The 24,283-nt window shown below is 42.3% G+C and overlaps 1 protein-coding gene across 1 annotated transcript in view; it reads left to right on the top strand.

Annotated features, from left to right (window-relative positions):
• The window catches only part of LOC148016672 (DEA(D/H)-box RNA helicase family protein), a 33,784-nt gene extending 14,044 nt beyond the window's left edge, over nucleotides 1–19,740 (top strand). Inside the window, exons 2-9 of the mRNA XM_087663852.1 lie at nucleotides 16,045–16,195; nucleotides 16,320–16,564; nucleotides 16,710–16,904; nucleotides 16,989–17,176; nucleotides 17,255–17,468; nucleotides 17,646–17,771; nucleotides 17,865–18,037; nucleotides 18,126–19,740. Of these exons, the coding sequence (XP_087519978.1) occupies nucleotides 16,045–16,195; nucleotides 16,320–16,564; nucleotides 16,710–16,904; nucleotides 16,989–17,176; nucleotides 17,255–17,468; nucleotides 17,646–17,771; nucleotides 17,865–18,037; nucleotides 18,126–18,351 (1,518 nt within the window). The 3' untranslated portion in view covers nucleotides 18,352–19,740. The remainder of the gene's footprint in view (nucleotides 1–16,044; nucleotides 16,196–16,319; nucleotides 16,565–16,709; nucleotides 16,905–16,988; nucleotides 17,177–17,254; nucleotides 17,469–17,645; nucleotides 17,772–17,864; nucleotides 18,038–18,125) is intronic.
• The last annotated feature ends 4,543 nt before the right edge of the window (nucleotides 19,741–24,283 follow it).

The following is a 24,283-nucleotide window of genomic DNA, read 5'->3' as shown; positions in this document are numbered from 1 at the left end:
AGGACATGAGGGATGAGCTTGCGTCCCTTGACAGGATGATCTCTTTCGAGGATATGGCCATGATTCTTTTGACTTAGCTGCCATCTCCCCGTTTTGATGTCTTCTACACCAGCCTTCTTACATCGAGGACCCGTGAGAAGCTTCTATGGGAGGAGCTTGCCCCGCTTGTTTTGGAGCATGACGAGCGCGCCAAAGAGGTAGCCAGTGGATCCACCTCCATCAAAGCTTTTGTTGCAGGTTCGAGAGGGGGGACACAAAATAAAGGGAAGTCACAGGCTAAAAGACAGGAGAGTTCTTCAGGTTCTGACTCCGGCTCGGAGAAGCCTGAATGCCCATACTGTGGGAAGGGGACATATCCAGAGGAGAAATGTTGGAAGAAGTACCCTCACCTTCGTCCAGGAGTGAAGGATGGAGCTAAAACATCTAAGCCTTCTACCTCTACTCCAGCGGTTACCCATGAGTCAGTGTTTCTTCATATTGTTGACTTGGAGGAGCCTTCTTCAGTGGCTGCCTCATCTTCTGAGAGGCCTTGGCTGGTTGATAGTGGAGCTTCTAGTCATATGACTCCCCGAGGTGATTTGTTGCAGGATCTATGCCCTTCTGAGGGTTCAGTCACTGTTGGTGACATTGTTTCGGTGCCTATTTGTGGTGTTGGCACTTTGCCTTTATTTCCCGACCGCGTCGAGCTCCCTTTCCCAGGCTCTTTATGTTCGTGACTTGGGCTTTCTACTCCTCTCAGTCTATGGCCTTACTAGGCTTGGTACTCGGGTTGTCTTCACTGAGCAGGCCGTTTGTATTGAGGATTCTTCTACAGGGGCTGTTATTGCGACAGGTTGGCAGGAGAGCGGGCTTTATAGGCTCCATTCCCCTTCTCTTATGCAAGGACCTCCGAGGCAGTTGTCTATTGCTACACCCGTTTCCACTTGTGCACCCTCTTTTCCACAGGTTCCTTCCCATCCCCCACCCTCTCCTCCGGTGGTTCCCTCGTACCCCCCATCCCTTTCAGAGGGGAACGATCTTGGTAATGCGGCTGTGGATTTCCTGGCCCCTACTGTTTTAGAGGGGGCTTCCCAGGATCGCGAGGAGTTTCTTCATCGGCAATCTTCATCGATGGACTTTATCGACCTTGGCATTCCTCTTGCCACCCCAGGATCCGTTTCTCCCTTGTCCTTCCGCCACATCCAGGATCTGAGAGGGGGTGTTAGCAGTCATGTTTGTCATGCCTTGTCATCTCCTGCCTGTGAGCCTGAGTTTGAGTCAGACGAGGACTTTAGGAGCTCTGACTTATCTATCACTTGTTTTGACGGAGGAGGTAGCTCATTCTAGAGCACTCAGTTTATTGCATTTCAGTGCATTTTCTTCTCCAGTCGGGATTTTATGTGCATTTCCCGGGGCAGTTTCTGCATTCTTTAGCCTGCCTCACCTGTCGGACATTGTCCACCCTTTCCGGGATTTTTCTGAGCATTCTTGGCATTTTTACCAGCATTAAATGTTGGTCGGACATATTCATGGCCTCAAATTTCAGGTCGGCCAGTTTGGGGTTTTGGGCTATTTATAGCCATTTCCCACTTGGCAATCAGTTGTATTATCATCTTCCCTCCTTCCTTGGCAGGTGCACACCTCGACTCCGTCATCTTCCTCCTTCGGTGCTACCGTCATCATCAACCTGATTTGGTGCCCTCACTGACGCTTCGGGCTGCGTGCAGGGACTGATCAGTCCATTTCAGTGTATTCAGCATTCATTTCAGTCAGTGCAGATTTTCTTCCTTCATTTTCTGCTCTCTCTCTCTCTCTCTCCCTCTGTGTTCGTGTTTCTTCTTCCGTTGCGCACTCTCACAGAAACTACAATTGTTCATTGCCAATACCTGCAATGTCACATGCATAGTTGTCCCCAAGATGGACAACACCATGTCGATCCCTTGTATAGTTAGAGAACCACTCACGATGAGGGGTGACATGAAAGGAAACACTTGAATCGAGAATCCAAGTATGCATGTCATCATCTGTGTCTGCGAGTAAAGCATGTGCACTAAAGTGTTAAGAGACCAAGAGTACGCCATTCCCACTGTCACTGTCATGAGTGACTACATTCACCTCTTCAATTTTGACATTGCTCTTCTTAGGCTGACTCTCTTTCTTCTCTTCCTTGCTATCATTTGTCTTCTTGCCCTTTCCTTTCTCTTTCTTCCATTTGTAGCAGTCATGTTTAAAGTGACCTTTCTTGCCACAATGATGGCATTTAACATCCTTGCCACGTGATTTACTGCGTCCCTTGCTATCAGATTTGCCATTCTGCTGTGATTTGCCCCTAGTATGCAAAGCACTGGAAGACTTACTGGATGCATTGTTCTGTTGATTCATTTTTTCCATGAGTAGAGCACTCTCTACATCAACATATAAAAGAATTGCATTAGAGTTCTCATAGCAGTCTTGAATGTGTCCCAACTCTCTGGCAGAGTGCAAAGCAAGAATGTAGCCTTAAATTCTTCATCAATCAAGAACTTCAAGGCAACCAGTTGGTTGAAAATGGAGTTAAACTCACTCAACTGAGTAGACATTGCTGTATCCTCTTTCATATGCAAATCCATAAGCTTTTTCAGCCAATACACTTTGCTTGCGGCACTCTTCTGTGCATACAGTTCTTCTAGTCGAGTCCAAATAGCATATGCAAAATCCAAACCTTCAATGTTAAACAACAAAGCATCAGAAATTGATAGCTCGATGGTTGAGCGTGTAAGCTCATTTAACTCATCCCAATCTTCTTGTTCCATGTTTGCGGGCTTTGCCTGCTTCTTCTGCAACAGGATATTGTAGCACTGTCTTTGCCAGATAGCAAATTTATGTGCTCCTTCAAGCTTCTTAATGTTCATGAGATTACTGCTGTCACTGCTGCCAGCCATGATTTTCAGCCCAAATGTGACCAGAAAATTCAGCAAATGCAGGCCTAAACTGTCACACAAGTGACCAAGATACAAACAAGTACCAACCAGTAATAAAAGACCATGTAGAAGCAAAAATTTCAGATCTGTAAGTAAATTTTCAGAAGCACCAAACCATGTGCTACAGCACTCCACATCCGTCATAATCTTCCTTTAGTGCTCTTTAAAGATCCCTTAATGTGGGTTGATATCAAGTCTTCTTCTTTATTCCACTCCTTGGGGCATAAAATTTGACACACACGGTCAAAAGCCCCAAAATTTTGTGCTCAAAGCATCAACCATACATCTGCACTATCTTTGACATGCATAGAACAGGCCAATTTTGCCAAAATAGAGCAATGTCAGCAAAACCCCCAAATTTCACTGACCGATCTGTCGCGATTGCATTAATACATGTTTCCGAAAGCATAAAACGGGAAAAATTAGCAAAATTTTGCAAAAGCCCCAAATTTCTCGAGTCCAAATGTGCACCAATGTCAGCCAATATGACTCAACTGAACAAAATTTCACCAATACAGTAAAAGCCCCAAATTTTATGGGTCCAATGTTGAGAAATTTCACTCAAATGCGCAAATTTCAATAAATTTGGCGAAATCCCCAATTCAAACGCGCACAATGTCTGCAATTTCTGACATAGATGTCTCAATTTTGCATGAACAACACTCAATTTGGAAAAGCCCCAAATTTTTGGGCCCAAATTTGCACAAATCTGCGCATTGTGCTTGTGTGCGTGAACCCTCGATAGTGGAAGAGAAAAAATTGCAAGAAAAGGACCAAAAAATGCCCAATCTACTCCCGTTGACCAGCCGCCTGCTGTCGTGACCTATCGCCTTGCAGAAAACTGCCACCTAATGCCACGGAAGTAGTCGCCAGCCAGTTGCCTTCAGTTGTGACCAGTCGCTGACCTGAAAACCTGTCACCTAGTTCACAACAACCTGTTGCTTGCGTGCCAGGTCAAAAAACGACTTGTCGCCTGTGCAGATTTAGGATTTCTAGACTGTCGACTGATAGTGCAGCACACACACGTGCTTGAAATCAGTGGCCACCTGATGATTTTGCGTGAGCGAAACACTAGAGATGTCTCGCACGGACTCCAAGGAGCGCGAACACCTTAGCCGAAGCTCTGATACTAGTTTGCTGAGCTCAAAAGTGGCACGAGGATTGAGACACGCAGTGATTGCTAGCAGCAAAGAGACAGAGAGAGAGAGTGCAGAGTTGAGAGTGAGAGTGAGCACGACTTGTGGGTACAATGATGAGTGTACCTCTTTAGGTTTTTTAGATAGATACATATATATGAAAGCACAAGTGTGTGCAAGGGGTGTTCACACCCGAGCACATTTAAAAGGCACGAGGGTCCTTTATTTCCAACAGTCCCATCGACTGCTTGCCCCACGTCTGCCTTTGACCTTGAGAACTGTGCACTCTGTGCTCTGATACCAGTTTGAAGGGGAGAGTGTGCAATGGAGTGCGAGATCAAGGCGTGAGCTGTAGAGCAGAGCTGAGAGTTAGAGGGAGTGAATGCAGAGATAGGTGTACCCGTTTGTGATGGTGCACAAAGAATAAAAGAATGTATTTATATGTTAGGGTACAAGGTACAATAAGGGTGTATTCACACCCGTAAGACTATTTACACGGAGATGAAGGGACTTTACACCCAACAAGGCCTTTGACTTCTTCTTCGAGTCACCCCTCTCTAAAGCTATAAAAGCCTCACATGATCCTCCAGAATGAGATAGAAGCCTACCCTAAAAATGCAAAGAGGCCTCATGCTCAGCAACATCGAGGACATTTGCCACTTCATCAAACTCCGAGGGGAGCTTGTCACTTCAAAGCATTTGCCACTTCATCAAACTTCGAGGGGAGCTTGTGAAGTACCATGCCCACAAGATGTGCCTCTGGAAGGGTAGACTGCATGTGTCGAAGCTGGTCTTGGACCTATGTAACACAGAGCAAAAATGGCTAAATAGTCTCCTTAGGCTTGAACTTCATCTGTTGGAGTTGTCCATAAAGTGTCATTGTATGCATGGTGGAAGGAGCCTTGTACAACATCTAAAGCTTCGACCATACTATTGAAGAGGTTTGGCAAGAGGTAATCGCTGGTAGAACTTCCTTGGAAATACATCAAAGAAGAGTAGAATAGGCACGTGCATTATCCATATCTCATGATAGCGTAGCTTCCTCATGGTTGACCTCATCAAAATCATAAAGAATTGGAAAAGGACGTGAAATAGCTCTACAAACAATGTACCATAATTGCTTCTGCACAAACCAAGCTTTCATGATGGCACTCTATGTTAGATAGTTAGGTCCATGTAAGTTATCATCAGTAGAAGTGCACACAGGAGCCATATGGAGAGGATAAGAAGAGAAGATAGAGAAGGAAAGGTAGGGAGAGAGAATACAGCCAAACCAGTTGTAAAGACTTCACAAAATGAGAGTTCATATGCAATGTAACCAAAAATCTGATTAGAAAAGAAGGGCGAGTGCTCAAAATGATGAAAACTTAGTCAAAAATTGCTAGAAATACCAAAAAGGGCTTGTAGGAACAGTTGCCCAGCCATCGTTAAGGGTCAGAAAACCAAAAACGCAAGTTGCTTGGGCAATTAATGTAGTACACTGATGATTATAAGGTAGTATGCTTAATGTCAATCTTTGAAGCGTATGCTTAATCTTTTGATAAGCTGTATCCATGCTCTCCATATAGCGATCAGCCTCAAAGATCTTGGTTTTTGTGTGCAAAATAGGGGGGTACTTTCTTACCACCCTCTATGACCTCAAAAGGAGCCTTACTAGTGGAACTATGCATTGTGTTGCTATATGCAAACTCAACCAACGGCAAATATTGTTCCCACTACGCTTTGTGGTTTGATATATAGCACTTCAAAAGATCTAAAATTGTGGAGTTAGTCTCCTTGGACTAACCATTAGTTTGTAGATGAAAGGATGAAGAGAATTTCAGCGTTGTGTCCATATTCTCAAACAATCCTTTCCAAAACAAACTTGTCATCTGTGGCTCATGATCACTAATGATCAACTCTGACATACCATGGTACAGTGTACTTAAACACATGTTGCATAAAAAGTCGTGCCATATGATCAACCTTTATCTTTTTCCTCAATGGAATGAAGTGGGCCTGCTTATTGAACGTGCATATGATAGTCCATATTCCATCATTCCTTGTAGATGTATGTGGAAACTCAAAGATAAAATCCATAGCAATGCTAGGTCAAGGCCTATCAGGAATAGGCAAGGGTTGCAATAATCTTGGCATCTTTTGCCTGTCATACTTGATTTTTTGGCATACTATGCATGTCTTGACAAACTGCTCAACATTATACCTCAAATCTGGCCAATAAAAGAAGTGCTCAATTGGCTTAACAGTGGCATCGATACCTCTATGACCCACATAGGGAGGAGCTTGAATCTCAGTCATCACTTTGTCTTTCAACTACTTTGTGACACTCAGTCGTCCATGCATCGTCAGAAAGCCCTCTTCAAGTACAAAGTGATCATGCCTTTGTTAGCAGTCCTGTCTGTCATGCCTTGTCATCTCCTGCCTGTGAGCCTTGATCTGAGTCAAACGAGGAGTTTAGGAGCTCTGACAAGTCTGTCATGTGTTTTTATGGGGGAGGTTACTCATTCTAGAGTGGCTATCTGGGTGCATTTTTTTTGTTTGTTGAATTCTAGTGTGTTTTCCATGGGCAGTTTTTGCATTTTCTAGGCTGTTCACACTTGCCGGACATTGTTCTTACCGGTCGGATTTTTTGGTGGCCATCTCGCATTTTTAAAGGCATTTATTATGCCACGACCAGCATTTATGGCATCTTCAGATTTCAATAGGCCAATTTAGGGGTTTTATGGCTATTTATAGCCATTCTCCACTTGGCAGTCATTCATATATCATCATTATCCTTATTCCTTGGTAGATGCATACTCCGACTTTGTCATCTTCCTCCGTCTCCGGTGGTGCCGTTATTATCGACTTGATCTGGTGCCCTCATGGATGCTACGGGTTGCGTGGAGGGACTGATCAGTCCATCATCATTGTTGGATCAGAGATGGCAGCTATCAGCTCAGCACAATGTGTAGATAGTAGAGAGAGTGAGTGTATGGTCATTGCTTGATACTTGATTAATTCTAAAGTGTGTAACTCCAAGTACAAAGTACAACCCTTTGACTTTAGGGTTGTGTAAGTGCCCTAAGGGGCGTTCGCACACGAAAGTGTGTAATGTGTGATAAGTGACCGAACTGTGTAACATAAATACACAAATAAAGAGAAATATGATAGGGGGAAAAAACCTCTCTTATAGTGTCCTATTGCGGATTACCGACACTCCTATGTGAGCATAGGCGTGAGTAAAACCCAACAAACCCCCCTGGAGCAAAAAGTGATCAGCATACAAGGATCATCCTGTCAGAAGTGGTGCAGCAATGGAAGCGTAAAGAATATGCTGAAATAAATGCTGAAACACAAGACAGAAGAAAGAATGAACACAGTAGACAGATGAGAACTCAGGTGTATGCTCGGGAAATGGAATCCATAACGAACACGAGACAGCAGCATACAACGGTGAGTCACTGGCTGCGTGGGCTCCTCAGCACCGGCTCCTCTCTCCCAGAAGGATCTCCACTGATGACTGAAGCACCAAAGACTGTGGAGGAGGAGCCCTATAAATAGCCACAAAAGTGGGGAGCATAAAATGCAGATCGGCCAGCATTTAATGCTGGTCGGCCAGCAATAAATGCTACAAATACATCATAAATGGCCACAAAAATGCGCCATAAAATACTGCATAAAATGCTACATAAAATGCCCAGCCTCTGCACACAGACTCACACCATGAGCTGACTAATATCTGCTAACACCCTCTCTCAGATCATGTGTGATCTGATACAATAAAATAGTACAATGATGGAGAATCATAAACTACACAACAAAGAAACACCAGAAGGACCATGGATGTCCAAGCGGTGAGTGGCCAGCCCACCACCAAGAAGCCTCGGAGAGTATCTGATGTCGATGTCGATCGTACCAACAACACCTGAAAATAGAGAAGAATCATAGCAGCTCTCTGTGTAATGTCACCTATGTCACTCAGGACATACAAAGCCAATCTGCCAAACATGTCTCTGAACATGTGACCATGGATTCCCCGCCTTTGGCCAAACCACCAAAGTGTCCCCTCATGTGAGCTCCAGACGAAAGCCTCTCGCTCTCTGTCAAGAAGATCAGCTCATCATGAACCCAGAAATCAACTCCAGTCTCTAGGATTTCACTGCCAGATACCGTCGATGCGTCAGGGACATCCCTCTCTGGATCCTGTGCATCTATATCAAAATATAGATGAGGCACTGCAGCCCCACCAACACCCGCTCACACTCCCTCTCTGGCACAGGAGAGTCGTGAGGGATGACCGCATCACCACCACTAGAAAGCAGCCGAGGAAGGGGCCACCAAGCCCTTCTCGTGATCCGAAGAAGAGGATCCCTTCCGCGCCTTGGACTTCTCCTTGGTCGGAGGATCGGAGTCGGAGTCTGACGAAGGAGAGGACTCATCGGTAGAGTCAGCATCCCGCTTCGTCTTCTGTTCCTTCTTCCTGGAAGCCGCTAACTTCTTGCAGTCCTTTCGCAAATGTCCCTTCTTGCCACAGTGATAACACTGGGCCTTCGACTTCTTCTTCCCGTCACCCCTCTCTAAAGCTACATAAGCCTCACCTCCATAATGTGCCGGAAGCCGCCCCTGTAATCTCAAGGATGCCTCATGCTCAAGAAGCATCGAGGTCATATGTGTAAAACTGACAGGAGTTGATGATGTCTGCGCCCGCAATGCATTGGCCACTCCATCAAACTCCGGGGGGAGCTTGTAGGAAGTGCACGGAGGAGCCAATTGGAGAGGATAAGAAGAGAAGTAGAAGAAAAGAGGGTCGTTTGGAGAGTGAGCACAGCCAAAACGCAACCAAAAACACCAAAAATAGTGAGTTCACATGCAATATAACCCAAAGGCTGACCAAAATAAGCCAAAAGCTGCTGCAGAAAGTCAAAAAATCAGTCAAAAACTGCCAAAAACAGCAAAAACGGCCTGAATAATCAGAAAAACAGACAAAAATAATGCTGTAAACAGCAAAACGCAGGCTGCAAACTGAAGAAACAGGGGCTAAAGACTGTTGCCAGCAGTGGGATGAAAGAAACACGGGCAGCAAAGAGTGGAACAGTAGTAAACGCAAATCTGTCCAGAAAAACGCAAAACGCAAATGCTGAAACACTGTTGCCAGCAGCAAATCAGTAGTCGCCAGCAGGAAGGACAGCTGGCTGATCAGCAAGAAGGGTGTAAATCCTGAAATCAGCAAGAAAACACAGCACAAATAGGTTGCAGCCTGAAATCTGATACCATGTCAGAAGTGGTGGCAGCCCTATCATACTTGTTTTGTATGTGGATGATATGTTGCTAGCTGGGAAGAGAAAGACTAGCTTGGATGCTCTCAAAGATCAGCTGAAATCAGCCTTTTCCATGAAAGATTTGGGGAATGCAGAGCATATATTGGGCATGAGGATTCGTAGGGATAGAACGCAGAAATTGCTGTTCTTATCTCAAGAAAAGTACATTGAAAAGGTACTGGACAGATTTAACATGGCTGAAGCTAAGCCTCTCGGAGTACCCTTACCTCCATACCTTAAGCTTAGTAAAGCCAACAGCCCAAAAGATGACATGGAAGCCAATGCTATGAAGGGAGTCCCTTATGCATCAGCTTGTGGCTCTCTTATGTATGCTATGGTGGCTACTCGTCTAGACATTGCTCATGCAGTGGGAGTTGTCTGCAGGTTTATGTCAAATCCTGGCAAACCACATTGGGGACTGTCAAGAGTATTCTTAGATATCTGAAGGGTACACAAAGAAAGTGTATTTGCTATGGGCAGGGTGCACTTAATCTGTAGGGTTATTGTGATGCAGACATGGCAGGTGACTTAGACACTCGCAGGTCCACTAGCGGGTATGTCTTTACAGTTGTTGGAGGGGCCGTCTCTTGGTGCTCTAGGTTGCAGAACATCGTAGCACTGAGTACTACTGAAGCTGAATACATATCAGCTACTGAAGCTTCTAAGGAAGCTATATGGTTGAGCAGACTCGCAGAGGATCTCGGCATGTCTATGAGTACTCCAGTGTTGGGATGTGATAGCCAGAGTGCTGTGTATTTGGCTAAAAATGCCATGTATCATTCACGTACAAAGCATATTGATGTGCGATATCACTTTATCAGACAGATTCTGGAGGATGGTCTAATCACATTGACCAATATCAAAACACAGGACAACCCTGCAGATGTTCTCACTAAAAGTCTAGGCAAGGCTCAGCATGAGCATTGCATACGACTAGTGGGAGTTGGCTAAAGGTTCACTCCGAACCTTTAAGTGGGAGGTTGTTGGGATGTAAAGGTCCTTTATTCACCTCCGTGTATTTTACACGTGTATTGTTATGTTGTACATGTGAATGCACCCTTACGGGCCCCAAGTATAAATACATTTTATTCTTTGTGTACCAACACATTTGTTGGTACACCCAAATCTGTTCGTCACTCTTACTCTTACTCTCACTCACCTGTTCACCTCCTCTGCTGCAAATCTTCACGCTTCCGCTACCCGCGCGCTCCAACAACATCGACGCTTTGCTGAAAATGTAGCTTTCTGCTTGGATGTGTCAACTTTTCGTGTGCTAGGTACCCGCTTTGTTGCCCACTTCCTCTCTTGCTGGAGGCGATAGTCTTTTGCTGCAAACGCAGTGTTTCTTGGTCAAGCAACAGTTCTCCTCAGCAAACACACATAGTCCTTGTGCAGTTGACAGTCTATCTCCCCTAGGTGGACCGGTTCCTCTACATTGACTTCCTTGTGATCTTGTAGCTATTTCCTCTTGTTTCGAGGTTGTCTACTGCTAAAACGCTGATTTTTTGTGGGTGTTTTGTAGATATATACGAAGATGTCTTATCACTAGTTCTTTGCTGAATCAGAGGATGAGGTCACTGTTCCTTCCTCTGAGAGACAGAGCATTTTTTGTGCTAGTTCATTCGTTGCCCGGTGGTCACCTAGCCCGTTTGTACAAGATCCCTCTTCTCCCCGTTTACTCCGTGTTTCACAGAAGGCTCATTTTGTTGGCCTTAATATGCCTTCCATGGCACCCTCTATCCAGGTGCTTGTACTCCGTTCTTTGCCCAAAGAAGACCGGCTTGATGGTTTCAATTGCTCGCTTTGGTCATGTAAGGTGGAGTGTATCCTTGATACCTTCGACCTTTGGGAGTTTGTTACCCACCCTATTCCCTGTCCAGTGGAGGATCCCACGGTTGGATCATCGATGGATCATGTGGCCTTATGAGATCGGCTCAACTCAAGAGCTCGATCTTTCCTCTTTATGAGCTTATAGGACTTTATTCTAGTGCATGTGCGTAGGTTGCAGAAAGCATCGGAAGTGTGGACAAAGCTTGTCTCTTTGTACCATCAAAATACATTTGTCCATTGGATTACTCTCGAGAAGAAATTACAGATACTCGCTGTTGATGATTCTTCTTCCATGAAGGATCATATCAACAAGTTGAAGGACATGAGGGACGAGCTTGCGCCCCTTGGCAGGATGATCTCTTCAAAGGATATGGCCATGATTCTTTTGACTCAGTTGCCATCTCCCCGGTTTGATGTCTTCTACACTAGTCTTCTTACATCGAGGACACGTGAGAAGCTTCTATGGGAAGAGCTTGCCTCGCTTGTCTTGGAGCACGAGGAGCATGCCAAAGAGGTAGCCAGTGGATCTACCTCCACCAAAGCTTTTGTTGTGGGTTTGGGAGGGGTGACACAGAAGAAAGGGAAGTCACATGCTAAAAGACAGGAGAGTCTTTTAGGTTCTGACTCCAACTCGGAGAAGCCTAAATGGCCATATTGTGGGAAGGTAGCTTGCATACCAAGTGTTCGGATCCTTCAATTGCAAAACCCATGGGCTGCTGAACATATGCTTCTTCTTGAAGTTCCCCATGTAAAAATGCAGTTTTTATGTCAAGTGGTGCACAATCCAACCATAATGGGCAGCCAATGGAACCATAAACTGGATAGTAGTCATACAGGATGTAGGAGGAAATGTCTCCTTATAATCAATGCCTTCCTTTTGCGCATGGCCTTTTGTCACAAGCTTGGCCTTGTACTTATCAATGGATCCATTTGCTTTTCGTTTTAGCTTGTAGACCCATTTAGTACCAACGACTTTCTTTCCAATAGGCAATGTAACTAAATTCCATGTTTGATTCTTCATGATAGAATTAAATTCAGCTTGCATTGTTGCCATCTAATGCACACTTTGTTGTGCATCCTCAAAAGAATCAGGCTCATCATTATCAAGTGTGCTTGTTGTCATAACAAACGTCATAGCATTAGCATGATCATGCAGATGTGCTTGTCTTTGAGTACGACTAGCAAGAGGAGCATCCAAATGACCATCTTGTAGAGTTCGCAAGTACCATCTAGGTATTTGTCTAGCCTCCTGATTATGTGCATGCTCTTGATGAACCTTAAGTTCAACATCTTATTGAATATTTAGGTTAGCCATAGGGTAAAATTCTGCATTATTTAATGGAGCAGCTGGCTGAACATTTTGTTTATTTAATGAAGCCCTAGTTGTATCACCAAAAGATATAGGCAGCAGCCCTTCAAACACATCATTTGTAGCGTGATATGTGTCAACACGAGATAATTCAGATTTTTCATAAAAAATCACATCTCTATCGATGAAAACTTTAATGGAAATAGGATTGTACAATCTGTACCCTTTGCTTTCACTATTGTATCCTACAAATATGCACTTGATCACCTTATTGTCCAACTTTTTTCTCAGTACTTCGGGAATATGAGCATATGCAAGACATCCAAACGTATGAAAATGACCAATTGAAGGTTTTCGGTTGTTCCAAGCTTGAAAAGGGGTTATATTTTTCAATGCCTTAGTAGGGCACCTATTCAAAAGGTGACAAGCACACATAACTGTTTTCATCCAAAATCCCTGTGGCAAATTTTAAGCTTTCAGCATACACTTGGCCATCTCCATGAGTGATCGAATCTTCCTTTCTGCAAACCCATTCTGGTATGGAGTATATGTAATAGTATATTGATGTGCAATGCCTTTTTGTTTCAAAAAATAATTCAGCAACATCCACCCAATGACTTTGTTTGCATGGATTCACATACATTTGAATGCACAATTTGCAACCTGGCTGTAGCTTTAAAAGTAACATCATGAGGAAAAGAAAACCAATGCATTTTTCCCAAAATGCATCTCTCACAAATGTACGCAAGAGGTCTCTCCAAGAGAGGTAAGCCTTCCAACATCTGAGTACGTTGCATAAGCATCAAATTGCCATAGTTCACTTGTCCTATGCGAGCATGCCATAACTTTGCGTGTGACATAGTAGGAGTAATAGTAGATGCCAAGTAAATAGACCGATCAATTGAATGAGCATCTAACTCATACAATCCATGACATAATGTCATGAGGACATGTATTTTTGAAACCTCACTTAACATGTGGATTAATTTCTAATCACATGGTTAGGTAAATGCTACACAACTTACTAATGCAAAAGTTAAGCATTAAAGATATACATTTTACTGACAAACCATGTGCTATTATGTCATCAAAGGATGTATCCATAAACGCTCTATGTGGTCTAACCATTAATTCCTTAGATCATCATCATTTTTCCCACTTTTTCTTTACCATTTGTTCCTTTTTCTAGCCCCATTTTCAGATCGGCCCTGATTTTGAGCCTTTATTTCAGATCTGTTCTTTTTCTCAGCCTTAGTCTCTTTGACATGTGACTTGGCATCAATGTCCTTAAATTTTACATCTTTTCCATGCAGCAATGCATCAGCTGTAGTAACAGTTCCTATGAGTTGAAATATGCTAGAAACAATGGACTTTATACAAAAATCCTGTATAGCTTTTGGCAAACCACAAATATACTCCACATGCTCATGGAGGGGCATTGATTGATAAGAAGTAACGGGCAGCAAAGCATCCCAAAACTTCTTATTGTATTGATCCAAGTTCTTACAATCCTTGGAATCCAACCGATTCCATGATATCATAATGTCTACTTCAAAGGTATTTGTAAACCAATTTGAAGCAAACATTTGCTTGAACTTGACCCAAGTGGTAAGTTCCTTTCCTTGAATGAGAAGTATAGACTACCATTGCAATGCATTTTCCTTCAAGAATGTGGTTGCCTTGCATATCTTAGACGCCTTTGTGAAGTTGCCTCTAGAATAGGTTGCATAAAACTATTGAATAAAAGTGCTTTCAGTCTATTTGGTGCACCATTGAAAGGCCTAAGCTTCACAGTTTTGCTACCTTCATTATAGTCCTTTGACGGTCCTATGGGTGTCAAATTATTATAAATAGGCTGTTGCAAAAAGGGTGCATTTGCTGTATTTACATGAAAACTAGTACTATCAGATGCACTTGCATGACCAGTACCAAATCCTTGTGCTCCAATGGTCCCTGGGGGTGCAGATACATGTCCATATGGCCCATTTTGTGCCCCAAGCATCATGCCTATGTTGCCATACATGGGATTATGCATTTCTCTTGCATTACCCGGATGCATTGGGTGTTGTGAGCCATGCATTGGCTGTTGGATACCATAGGGATTTGTGCCATACATTTCCGTATGCAATGCCTGTCTAACCATAGCATGAAAAATGGTACCTCCACCAAAGTATCCATACCTTTGCATGAAAAATGCTTACATTTGCATAAATACCTTGCTGTCCAGACTCCCATGGATTGGCACTACCAAGTTGGCCATGCATTTGCACTTGTTGTCCCACGAGTACCAACTGTTTGTGCTCATCAAGATTTTTGGGCTCTTCCAAAGAAGGCTTAGGCATCTTGAAGCTTTAGAAGAGCTCTTCTTCTCTTTGCCTTTGCTATCCTTCCTTGGAGCGTTCAAGAATCAAGTAGATTGGGGATCCTTTGCCAATTCAGCAAAGAGTTTTGCTGCTGTTCGCATCCCATCCTTGAAGCCATCATTGAATTCTTCAGCCTCTTGTTGGTCATCAGCCTCTTGATGCATAGAAGTGCCAACATTTGGGTCATTTCCCATGTTTTCAGCTTGCTGTCCATGCTGAGAACCATGTCCAATATTAGTCATTGCATTTTCCCATTCACCACGTGAATGATTGAGGAGTGGTGTATCCTCTCCACCATAGTTACAAAGGGTTTTTGAAACGGGTTTCATAGCTTTCATAGGAGTTTCGTAAAATGTTAGAAATGGGTTTCATTTGAGATGAAAAAAGATTACACATTCTGAGGTCCTAAAGTACTGCCCCAAGAGGGTGGTCACATGGGGAAGGGAGGTAAAAAAGTGGCTGTGTACAAGAGAACATTCACACCAGGATGACCAAGAGGAACACGATTAGTGTAACACTCCATGGTTCTATGCACTTGTTCAAACCATCTGCAGCACATATATTGTCTTTAGCAGGCAGGAAGAGTGCATTATATTGTTGGGTGAAAACTTAACCATAGGGTACATTATTTCCGAATTTTCTTTCCTATGATTGCAATAACATTTCAGCAAGTGCAACATTTAGAAACTTGTAATTTCAATTACCCTGTCTGTTTGTGGGTGATAAGACGGTGAAAAATCCAACTTCAGCACAAGTCCTCAGACAAAGCTCTCTAAAATGGGCGATTCCCCCCCAAGAAAAGGAGATCTATTAAAACACGTTGCAAGAAACCCCTGCGGTAAAGTAGCAAGCACAAAAAGCCCTGTGGATTGCTAAGAGTGCCCAATCAATCTGGTGGGCTATAATGCTGAATCATGTGTGGGGCTAAGTGAAAGAATGTGCCAGAGTCCATGTCCACATAGAAGCAGCTCTCCGAAAATAGGCCATTGATCATTTCAAAGAGCCCATGTAAATTTGTGTGATATAGGTGGCTATTATAATAGATTGAACAGAAGGATTTTAATGCTGATTTGAGTGTAAAAGTGCTGCTGTTATTTCAGTTAGGTGTTAATGCTCTGCTTGTTTGTCTGATCACTTTATCACCATACTGTATTTCTCATGCACAAGATTGCAGGCAAAGTAGCAGTTAATTTTGAAGGAGAAAGTAGCATTATTGATAGAGAAAGGAGGCATGCAAAGTCGTCAGACAGGTATGAACGGGGCCACTTCAGCAGTTTGCAGGAGCAGACTTCCAATAGCGGGAAGCTTTCCTTTCCAGGTAATATGCCAAGTTGTGACCTGATTATATATTTTGTGATTTTTGGCTGTGTTGTTGCTCCAGGATTGAGTGAAGATTGAGAACTATCAGAGCATCAAGGTTTAATGTCTTGTGTGTTGCACAGTAAGTCCATGGACCAGGAGAGTTGTCAAATCTTTGGTCAATGAACATGGTGATGATCTGGAGTCCAGACACAAAAATAGAGCTCCTTATGAAATGAACCGGCGACCTTCAAAAGTGAAGAAAAAGCCAGAAAGTCTTGCATCTGAAGACTTTTTCAGCATAAGACCTTTCACAGATATAGGTGCTAATGAGGGGATTATATTGTCACTGAGCTCCATGCAAGTGAAGAAGCCATCTCAAATACAGGCTAGTTTCCTACCATTAGATTTCTCTGCTTCAAGATACTGAATTGCATTCAAGCTTCCTTCTATAGCGGTATTGAAGGTTCTGGATATACTGACACATTCCTTTTGGGCTGCATTCTGAGATCATCACTGTGGATTTTGTATAGGCCATGTCTTACAAACATATATATGAAGGCAGTAGCTGCATACTTGCTGATCAAACTGGTTCTGGAAAGACGCTAGCCTACTTGGCTCCTCTTTTTCATCGGTTTATTGCCGAAGAGGAGCAGGGAGTAAATAAAGCATATCCTAATAGGCCTCGCTGTCTGGTTGTGGTTCCTACCAGTGAGCTTGCTGCACAGGTATTCCTCCATACTAAATCAGTGAAGGCTGAGAATGTGCCTCACCAGTGGAAAATTAATTTGATCTGTGTTCATTACTTTCAGGTGCTCACTGTCTGTAGACATTTGTCACTAGGAGGAACCCATATGAAGTCTATGGTAGCAACTGGTGGATTCAGGCTGAAAACACAGGTTGATTCTTTAAAAGATGCTCCAGATGTTGTGATTGCTACACCTGGCCGCTTTCTTCAGCTCTTTGACTCTGGAAGTTTGGTTCTTGACAACCTTGCAAGGTGGAAATAAAAGACCTCAATTGTATTTTTGCTGTGCCTTGTGGTGGGTCTGTGTTTAACACTATCTAAACCTTACAGTGTTGTCCTAGATGAAGTGGACATATTATTCGATGATCCAGAGTTTTCAGATGCTTTAGAGAAGATTGAGACTTCAGCTCCTATTAAAACACAATATATCCATGTGACTGCAACTTTGCCAGTTGATGTATGTGATGCTATTCTGGAAAAGCATCCTACTTCCCTACCTTTAATGGGTCCAGGGTTGCACCGAACTGCTTCAGGACTTCAAGAGGTATGGCCCCTGTTTGTGGGAGATAATTCTTGCGGGTCATTAATGGTTCTTCTATGCATGAGTTGGCTGAGCTGGGATGATTGGTGACTTCCAATCCCCCAGGTTCCAGCCCCAGCCTGACACTGCAGTTCAATTGAACGAGTCCTAATCAGTGTTAAATCCAATGCTGGGTGTCAGGTGTTGGTCGATTGTAGTGGTGAGGGGGAAAAAACCCCTGAAACAGCCTATGAGAATAAAAGGAATGCTCTGCTACAACTTTTTGAGCAACAACCAGTCTCAAAGACCATAGTTTTTTGCAACAAGGTTGGCTGTTTTAGTGATTGCCATATTTACTTATGATTCAATGGAATTTCATTCTATGTGGGTGTACACTAATACCTCGATGGAAATGCTCAGATTGAAACATGCAGAAAGGTTGAAAATGCATTAAAACGTTTTGACAGAAAAGGTGAGAAGATCGTAGTTCTTCCCTACCATGCTGCTGTGTCAGTAGAAACACGTCATGAGAACATGCAGCAATTCATAAAGGTGGACACAGAGAGGTCGAAGGTCCTTGTTTGCACAGACAGGTAGAAAGCCTTTTGTCTTGTCGGGGTAACTATTGAATTTTCAGTAAAGCTTGTTGGTGTGTTTAAGAGTTTGCTACTGAATATGCAGGGCATCCCGTGGCCTGGACCTTGCTGATGTGGAGCATGTAATTCTATTCGATTTTCCACGAGATCCAAGTGAGTATGTTCGCAGGGTTGGCCGAACAGCACGAGCTGGTGGGTATGGTAAAGCATTTGTTTTTGTTGTGGGTAAACAAGTCTCACTGGCAAGGAAGATAATGGACAGAAATGAGAAAGGCCGTCCTATACACAGGGTGCCAACACATTCTTATTAAAAGCAAATCTGTGAAAGGCAAAATATTGTATCCAAGTTTCTATACACTACTTGCCCCATATGTACACCGACACCTATACCACTCCTCCCTTGCTTTGCTCCTCTCAAGTTGTGGTCTTTACAATACTCTCCCGACGAACCAGGAGGTAGATTTGCCACTATCTTAAAAGTATCTGCTATCTGGAAGTAGTCTAAAGTGCAATATTTTGGAGCCGTCTAGGCATAATTAAGTAGATGCTCATCCAGTTAGATGTACTCCAAGTTGGTATGAGGCGATACTGTTTCATGATATGGTGATGATCATGAATGTGTTTTGTATGACTTACAACCAAGAGTGCAGTGTGAGAGAGGGGAATGGGGCTCTTATGACCCCCAAGCAGGAGAATGAGATTTGTGAGATTGGTAAGAGTTACATGACTTGGCATCATTTAGCCATTGAAGTTTTGGTCAGTTTGCATTTGGTTTGCTGTTGCCCTCTCATTAGTCTCTGAGATATGTGACAAGTGGGAAGCAAGGTTTAACTGACGTTCAGTATGGCAACGTCTGAGAAATCCCTGCTAAATGTCACCTTGTCCTTAGAAAACTGACTAACGTCCCTTGTTTTTGCATTGATATTATTTAAAATGAATATCGATATGAGTGTGGCTGCTCAGTTTGAGTGGCCTTTGAACGAAATGGTCTCAAGATTCTATCTTGTAAAAAATCACCTCAATCGAGGGCAATGTTGTGAAACGACATGATGAGTTTTTACTGTTTTTAAAGGAGAAACCAACCGGAAGGAGCTTGCAGGGCACCATAAACGCTGTTGATTAATGCGGGCCACGGACGACCCCCACAGAGAGAGAGAGAGAGAGAGAGAGAGAGAGAGAGAGAGAGAGAGGAAGTTGGAACTGCGAGTGCAGGTTAGCGGCATCTATCTATTTAGGAGAGACTTGCCACAAAGACTACCTCTGATGATGATGATGACGACGACGACGATAGAGCACCTCCATTGCAGCGGCCCACAGTACCAACAAGCAACTGATCGCAACAACGTCCTCTGTCTCTGCAGGGCCTCTGAGGCTCCGCCCCCGACACACACACACACACACACACACACACACACTCTCTCTCTCTCTCTCTCTCTCTCTCTCTCTCTCGGCGTACAATTTAGAAAAGTCTGGCCATATCAAAAGCGTAGCCTAGTTATGGCCCATCACTTGTGTGCCGTGGTGGCAAATGGGAATGTGGCTAATGAGCCTCCCGAAAGTGTGAAAAGGCGCGTGTCCTGCATTGGACGGCGGGCGCTTCTCCTCCTAAACTCTTATTTTAAAAACGACATACTTCTTGCTGAAGCACTCTTGCTAAAGAGTTTATGATTGCCTAACCAATCTTGACTCCAGGAAACTGAATTTTATCTTGGAATGTTAAATACCTCCTTTGAGGAAGAGATGTATGTAGCAAGGATGAGAATGCTTGGATGAAGACTCCATAGCTCTCGAGCATGAATGCATATCTTTGTGGAATTTGGCTATTTACGTTTTTTTTAGAAGCATTTGAGGGCTATTGTAAGAAGGCGGTTGCGTATAGAACATGTGTAGCAAAGAAGCTAAGTGCACATATTGCAGTTTGCTCTCTCTCTCTCTCTCTCTATCTCTCTCTTTTTATCGAGGTAGTAGAGTTCTTGTAAGGGAGTTTAAAAAGCCTAAGCACTAAGTCACTTTTGGTAACAAACGTACATGTGTATTTGGGGTGGCAAAGTCATTTAGAAAGCCTAAAGTTTACGCTTTTTTGGCTTATGATTTATTGGTAAGCTTTAGTAGCATTAGCAATTGGTTTTCTTTTTGGTGCTAATGATGCCTTACCATGGGCTCCTTTTTGTGCCAATCACTATCCAAAGTGGATTGTAATGCAAAACTTTGGGGTGCCTCTTTGTCTTATATGCCATTGAGTAATCTAAAAGGACAATATTATAACTTTTTTTCTTTCTTTCTCACATGCACACACAGGATAAGATCTTGTGTTGTTTTGGATCTTACAAGGGATTGAAGGTTTTGTTTTAGAATTGAAAGTGTAGAAATCCCACTTGAAGGTAGATTGGGACTCATTTGATGATATACATCCACAAAATTTTATTCTCTCCCTTTGAGGTAAGACAATGAGAGAACTCTTGTGTTTATTGAAATTGAGGTGTAGGACATGAATTCATAGATAGTAAAGGTTGTGTTTGTTTGTGATTGAAGATTTAAACTAGTGAGTTGGTTAATTGGTTTAGTGGGGGACTTGCCAATTAGATTTTTAAGGTTTTAGAGAGGAGAAGGCTAGGATAGTAGAGAGCACTTACGATGCTTTAATGTAGTATGTAAAATGATGCCTACAACAATAATTTAGATAATCTAGCTTATCCTCTTCGAGCTTTTTCATTAGTAGGAGTATAACTTTATTCATGTTAGAAAGATCCATGATATCCTTAATCTTATCCTTTCTATGGATCTAGCCATTTTAAATATATGTAAATTTGTCTTTGTTTGTATGGACCTTGATAAGTTTGTCTTGGTCAATATGGACTTGGACAAGGTATACAAAAAGTTAGCTAGAATTTTCATTACAATTTGTTGTCAAGCAGTTTGGCTTTGGTCCAAACATTTTCAAAGGTAGCTTTGCTTGGCAAATGTCTCAACAAATATATGCATTAGTAGGATTATCACACAACCTTGGTCAAAAGCGATTTGTTAGTGAAGGTTTTTCTTTCGTCCTTTGTTGTTTGCATTAGTAATGGAGATGCTCTTTTGGAATATAGAGAATAAGATTCAAGGTAGTTGTTCCAAGGACCTCTTCCAAATGGGACATAGTTCTAAATAGTTTGTAAATGATAGGTCTAAATTTTCATGCTCATGAAAAATCCTTTGACTCTACTAGTTTGATCAATTCTCCTATTTATTGTGTTTAGTTATTAGTGTTGAAAAGCCTAAGGTGCTATTAATTGAATGTGAGATGGAGGAGCTTCCATGGCTAATGAATGTTAATGATAAGGAAGATTAAAAATGTTAATTTTTCAAACATTTAGGTTTTGTTTTGGGTGTGCTTTGAGTCTAGCAAGCAAGCTAATTGTCATAAAATCACTTCTTACTCTTGTATCGATCTTTGGGGCTTTAGTTTTTTCATTCAATACATCATGGGAGAGAGTGGATAAATGGTTTAAACCATATATCTAGTAATTTAGTACAATTACGGAATTTGATTGTCCTTAAAGGATATGTGGAATGGTTTATCCTTTACTGGTGGTTTTTCAAGCTCAATAGATCAGCCTTTTAATGTTCTCTCTTGCATGATTTAAGTCTCCATATGGTTGATTTGGTGATGGAATGTTATCGATGATGTTGCTTTCATTAAAGCTTTACTTCCCTTGTAAATTTGCCCTTGTTTCAATCTACTCTTAGAGATTCTTTAACCTTCTCTTTGTTGGGGGTAAAGGTACTTGTGCCTAGCCACCATGTGTATTAGTTACACTAATAGTACTTGCATACCCACACACTTGTACACTGTAGGTGGCGGGTGTCCATAATTGTTTCTTCATTCTTTATTCTTTTAGTGACATTTGAATAAAGGGAAGGTCGGTCACACATTGTGACTATTGGAGTTTCCACATTGTGTGTGTGTCTCTCTTGCTCTTGCTCCTTCTACCATAGCTCTTGGTTTTGCTTTGTGCTTCCACTTTAGGGCTCATTTCCTTCAATTAGTATAAGAGTCATCTTCATGTGAGCTCGAGCTTGGTCTGATATTGCCTCAATGTGCGTTCAAATGTTTCTCCATTAGCAGCCATGGCTTCTCATTCGAAGGTATGCTTTTGTTACTCTGTGTCTTTCAGGCTACTTCCAACTGCTTTGGACCTCTTCTAGGCCTTCCTTGGCAACCCTTGGAGCTTGCCTTGCCCTCTATTTGCCTCCACACACTTTGCAGTAATCTTAGGACATGCTGCGTGATTTGCATCTATTCTTAACTTGAACTCCCCAGATAAGCTCAACTACTCCTCAAGTCTCTAAAAGTGTCTTGGCACTCTTGGCAACCTTGGTGATCATTGGCAATACCTCATGGCACTTGTATTCAGCATTGGGCATCGATCTTGAGCTCTACATTCACTATCATTACTATTCACAGTTTTGTGACAACTTGTCTTGAGTTTTACACTGTCTCTATATGCTTATGTGATGTTTCTATTGATGCTTATTGGTATTAGATCACTTGTGGATGTTATGTCAATGCATTGGAGATCATTTTGGGCTAATTAGAGAGCTTCATTGGACAAAGATTTGCTATTGTTTATAATGTGGCTGAAGCTTTTCTCTCGGGTGCTTATTAACTATTCGGGGTGATGTACAGATACTTATGGATGATGTGACATGCTTTGCCATGGTTTCGGATGTATTTGGGCCATGATTGAATCTCATTTTTTGATTGCCATTGTTTGTCATTTGCTACAACAAGCATCCTCTTGAGATAGTTTATGCCTATTATCCTTGCATGATACTTGGGCTATTTGCTTGGATGTTAGATGTCTGATATGGATGTTATATGTCTTGGCTATGTATGACAAACATTTGGGCTTCGTCTTGACTTGCATTGAGTTATTCTCGAGCTTTGGACAGTGACATTGGTTTGTTAGTCATTGCCTTAGATGTTATAGTGGATGCTTTGTTGACCATCTTGACTTGGATGCTCTTGGATATATGCTACTTGGCTCTTGGATGTATGGATATTTTTCACATGATGTTTTGAGCTTTCTTTGCTCGTCTAGCATTCGAATTTTGTTCCAGTGGGAGCCACTACTTGACACTTGGATATTACATTGAGCATTTGGTTATGCAGTCGAGCTTGAGGGTCTTTCAATGAGACTGTGGGACTTGGCAACATGTACATGCTCTTGTCGTGCTTTATGTACACAGTTGATGCTTAATGGGCTGATTTGACATTCTTCTTGGGTCGGTACCTATCTTTATCATGATGTTGTGATTGAAGTATGTATCTTGGTTGGTTATGTATTGAGCTTCTGTTACATTGCTCAGTTTCTTACCTTGAGTTGGTCTCTTTTGTTACCTGTGGTGAGACCCACTTTATGCATGATGGTTATGCCTATGGAATGTATCTCAATCTAATACACTGATTCTTTGACAGTTCTTAATGCCACTTGCATATTCACTCACTGCTAGTTGGAGTTATTTCCTAGCAGTTACAGTTGGACTTTTATAAGTGGTTCCCCATCTTTGGCATTGATTTCTTATTGTTATACTTCATTTTTAGCATGTTGTAATTGTAGTTTATTGCACTATTTATATAAGCAGTCACCTTCATTTGACAATTCTTTGCATTGAGTTTGTGGACAATTCATCACTTGGTTAGTACCCCTTGTTTTTAGCTTGACTTAGCAGTGGTTTAAAGACTGTTTACAATAATTACAACAACATGCTTTAACAGTTTGTGCACTTGTTTGTCTTCATTATGACTTGTGGTTTGAGTGATAGTGCTATCTTTAATATTGACAAGATAAATGGCACCAATTATTAAATTAGATGAGCTATTTAAGACTGTTTACAGTAATTACAACCACCTGCTTTAACAATTTGTGCACTTGTTTGCCTTCATTATGACTTGTGGTTTGAGTGATAGTGCTATCTTTAATATTGACAAGATAAATGGCACCAATTATAGCTACTAGAAGGCCCAAATCTGGCAAGTTTTAGTGCAAAAAATACAAGTTAGGCCTTTGAAACATAAGGGTGTCAAGCCCAAATGAAGAAGATTGGGTTGAATTAGACGAGTTATGTAAGTCCACCATCATATTGTCCCTCTCTAAGCAGGTATTCTATAATGTTATCTTTGATGGGCAGTCTGCATGGGACTTATGGAAAAAGATTGGCAATGTCTATGACTAGAAGAGTTCTACTTCTTAGATGTAT

The sequence above is a fragment of the Lygodium microphyllum genome, chromosome 23 (assembly GCF_053477565.2).
Source record: "Lygodium microphyllum isolate KBCC chromosome 23, Lygodium_microphyllum_v1.1.10, whole genome shotgun sequence".
NCBI classification, from domain to species: Eukaryota; Viridiplantae; Streptophyta; class Polypodiopsida; order Schizaeales; family Lygodiaceae; genus Lygodium; species Lygodium microphyllum.
The sequence above is the reverse complement of the archived record's forward strand: the minus strand, read 5'-3'. Positions and strand labels throughout refer to the sequence as shown.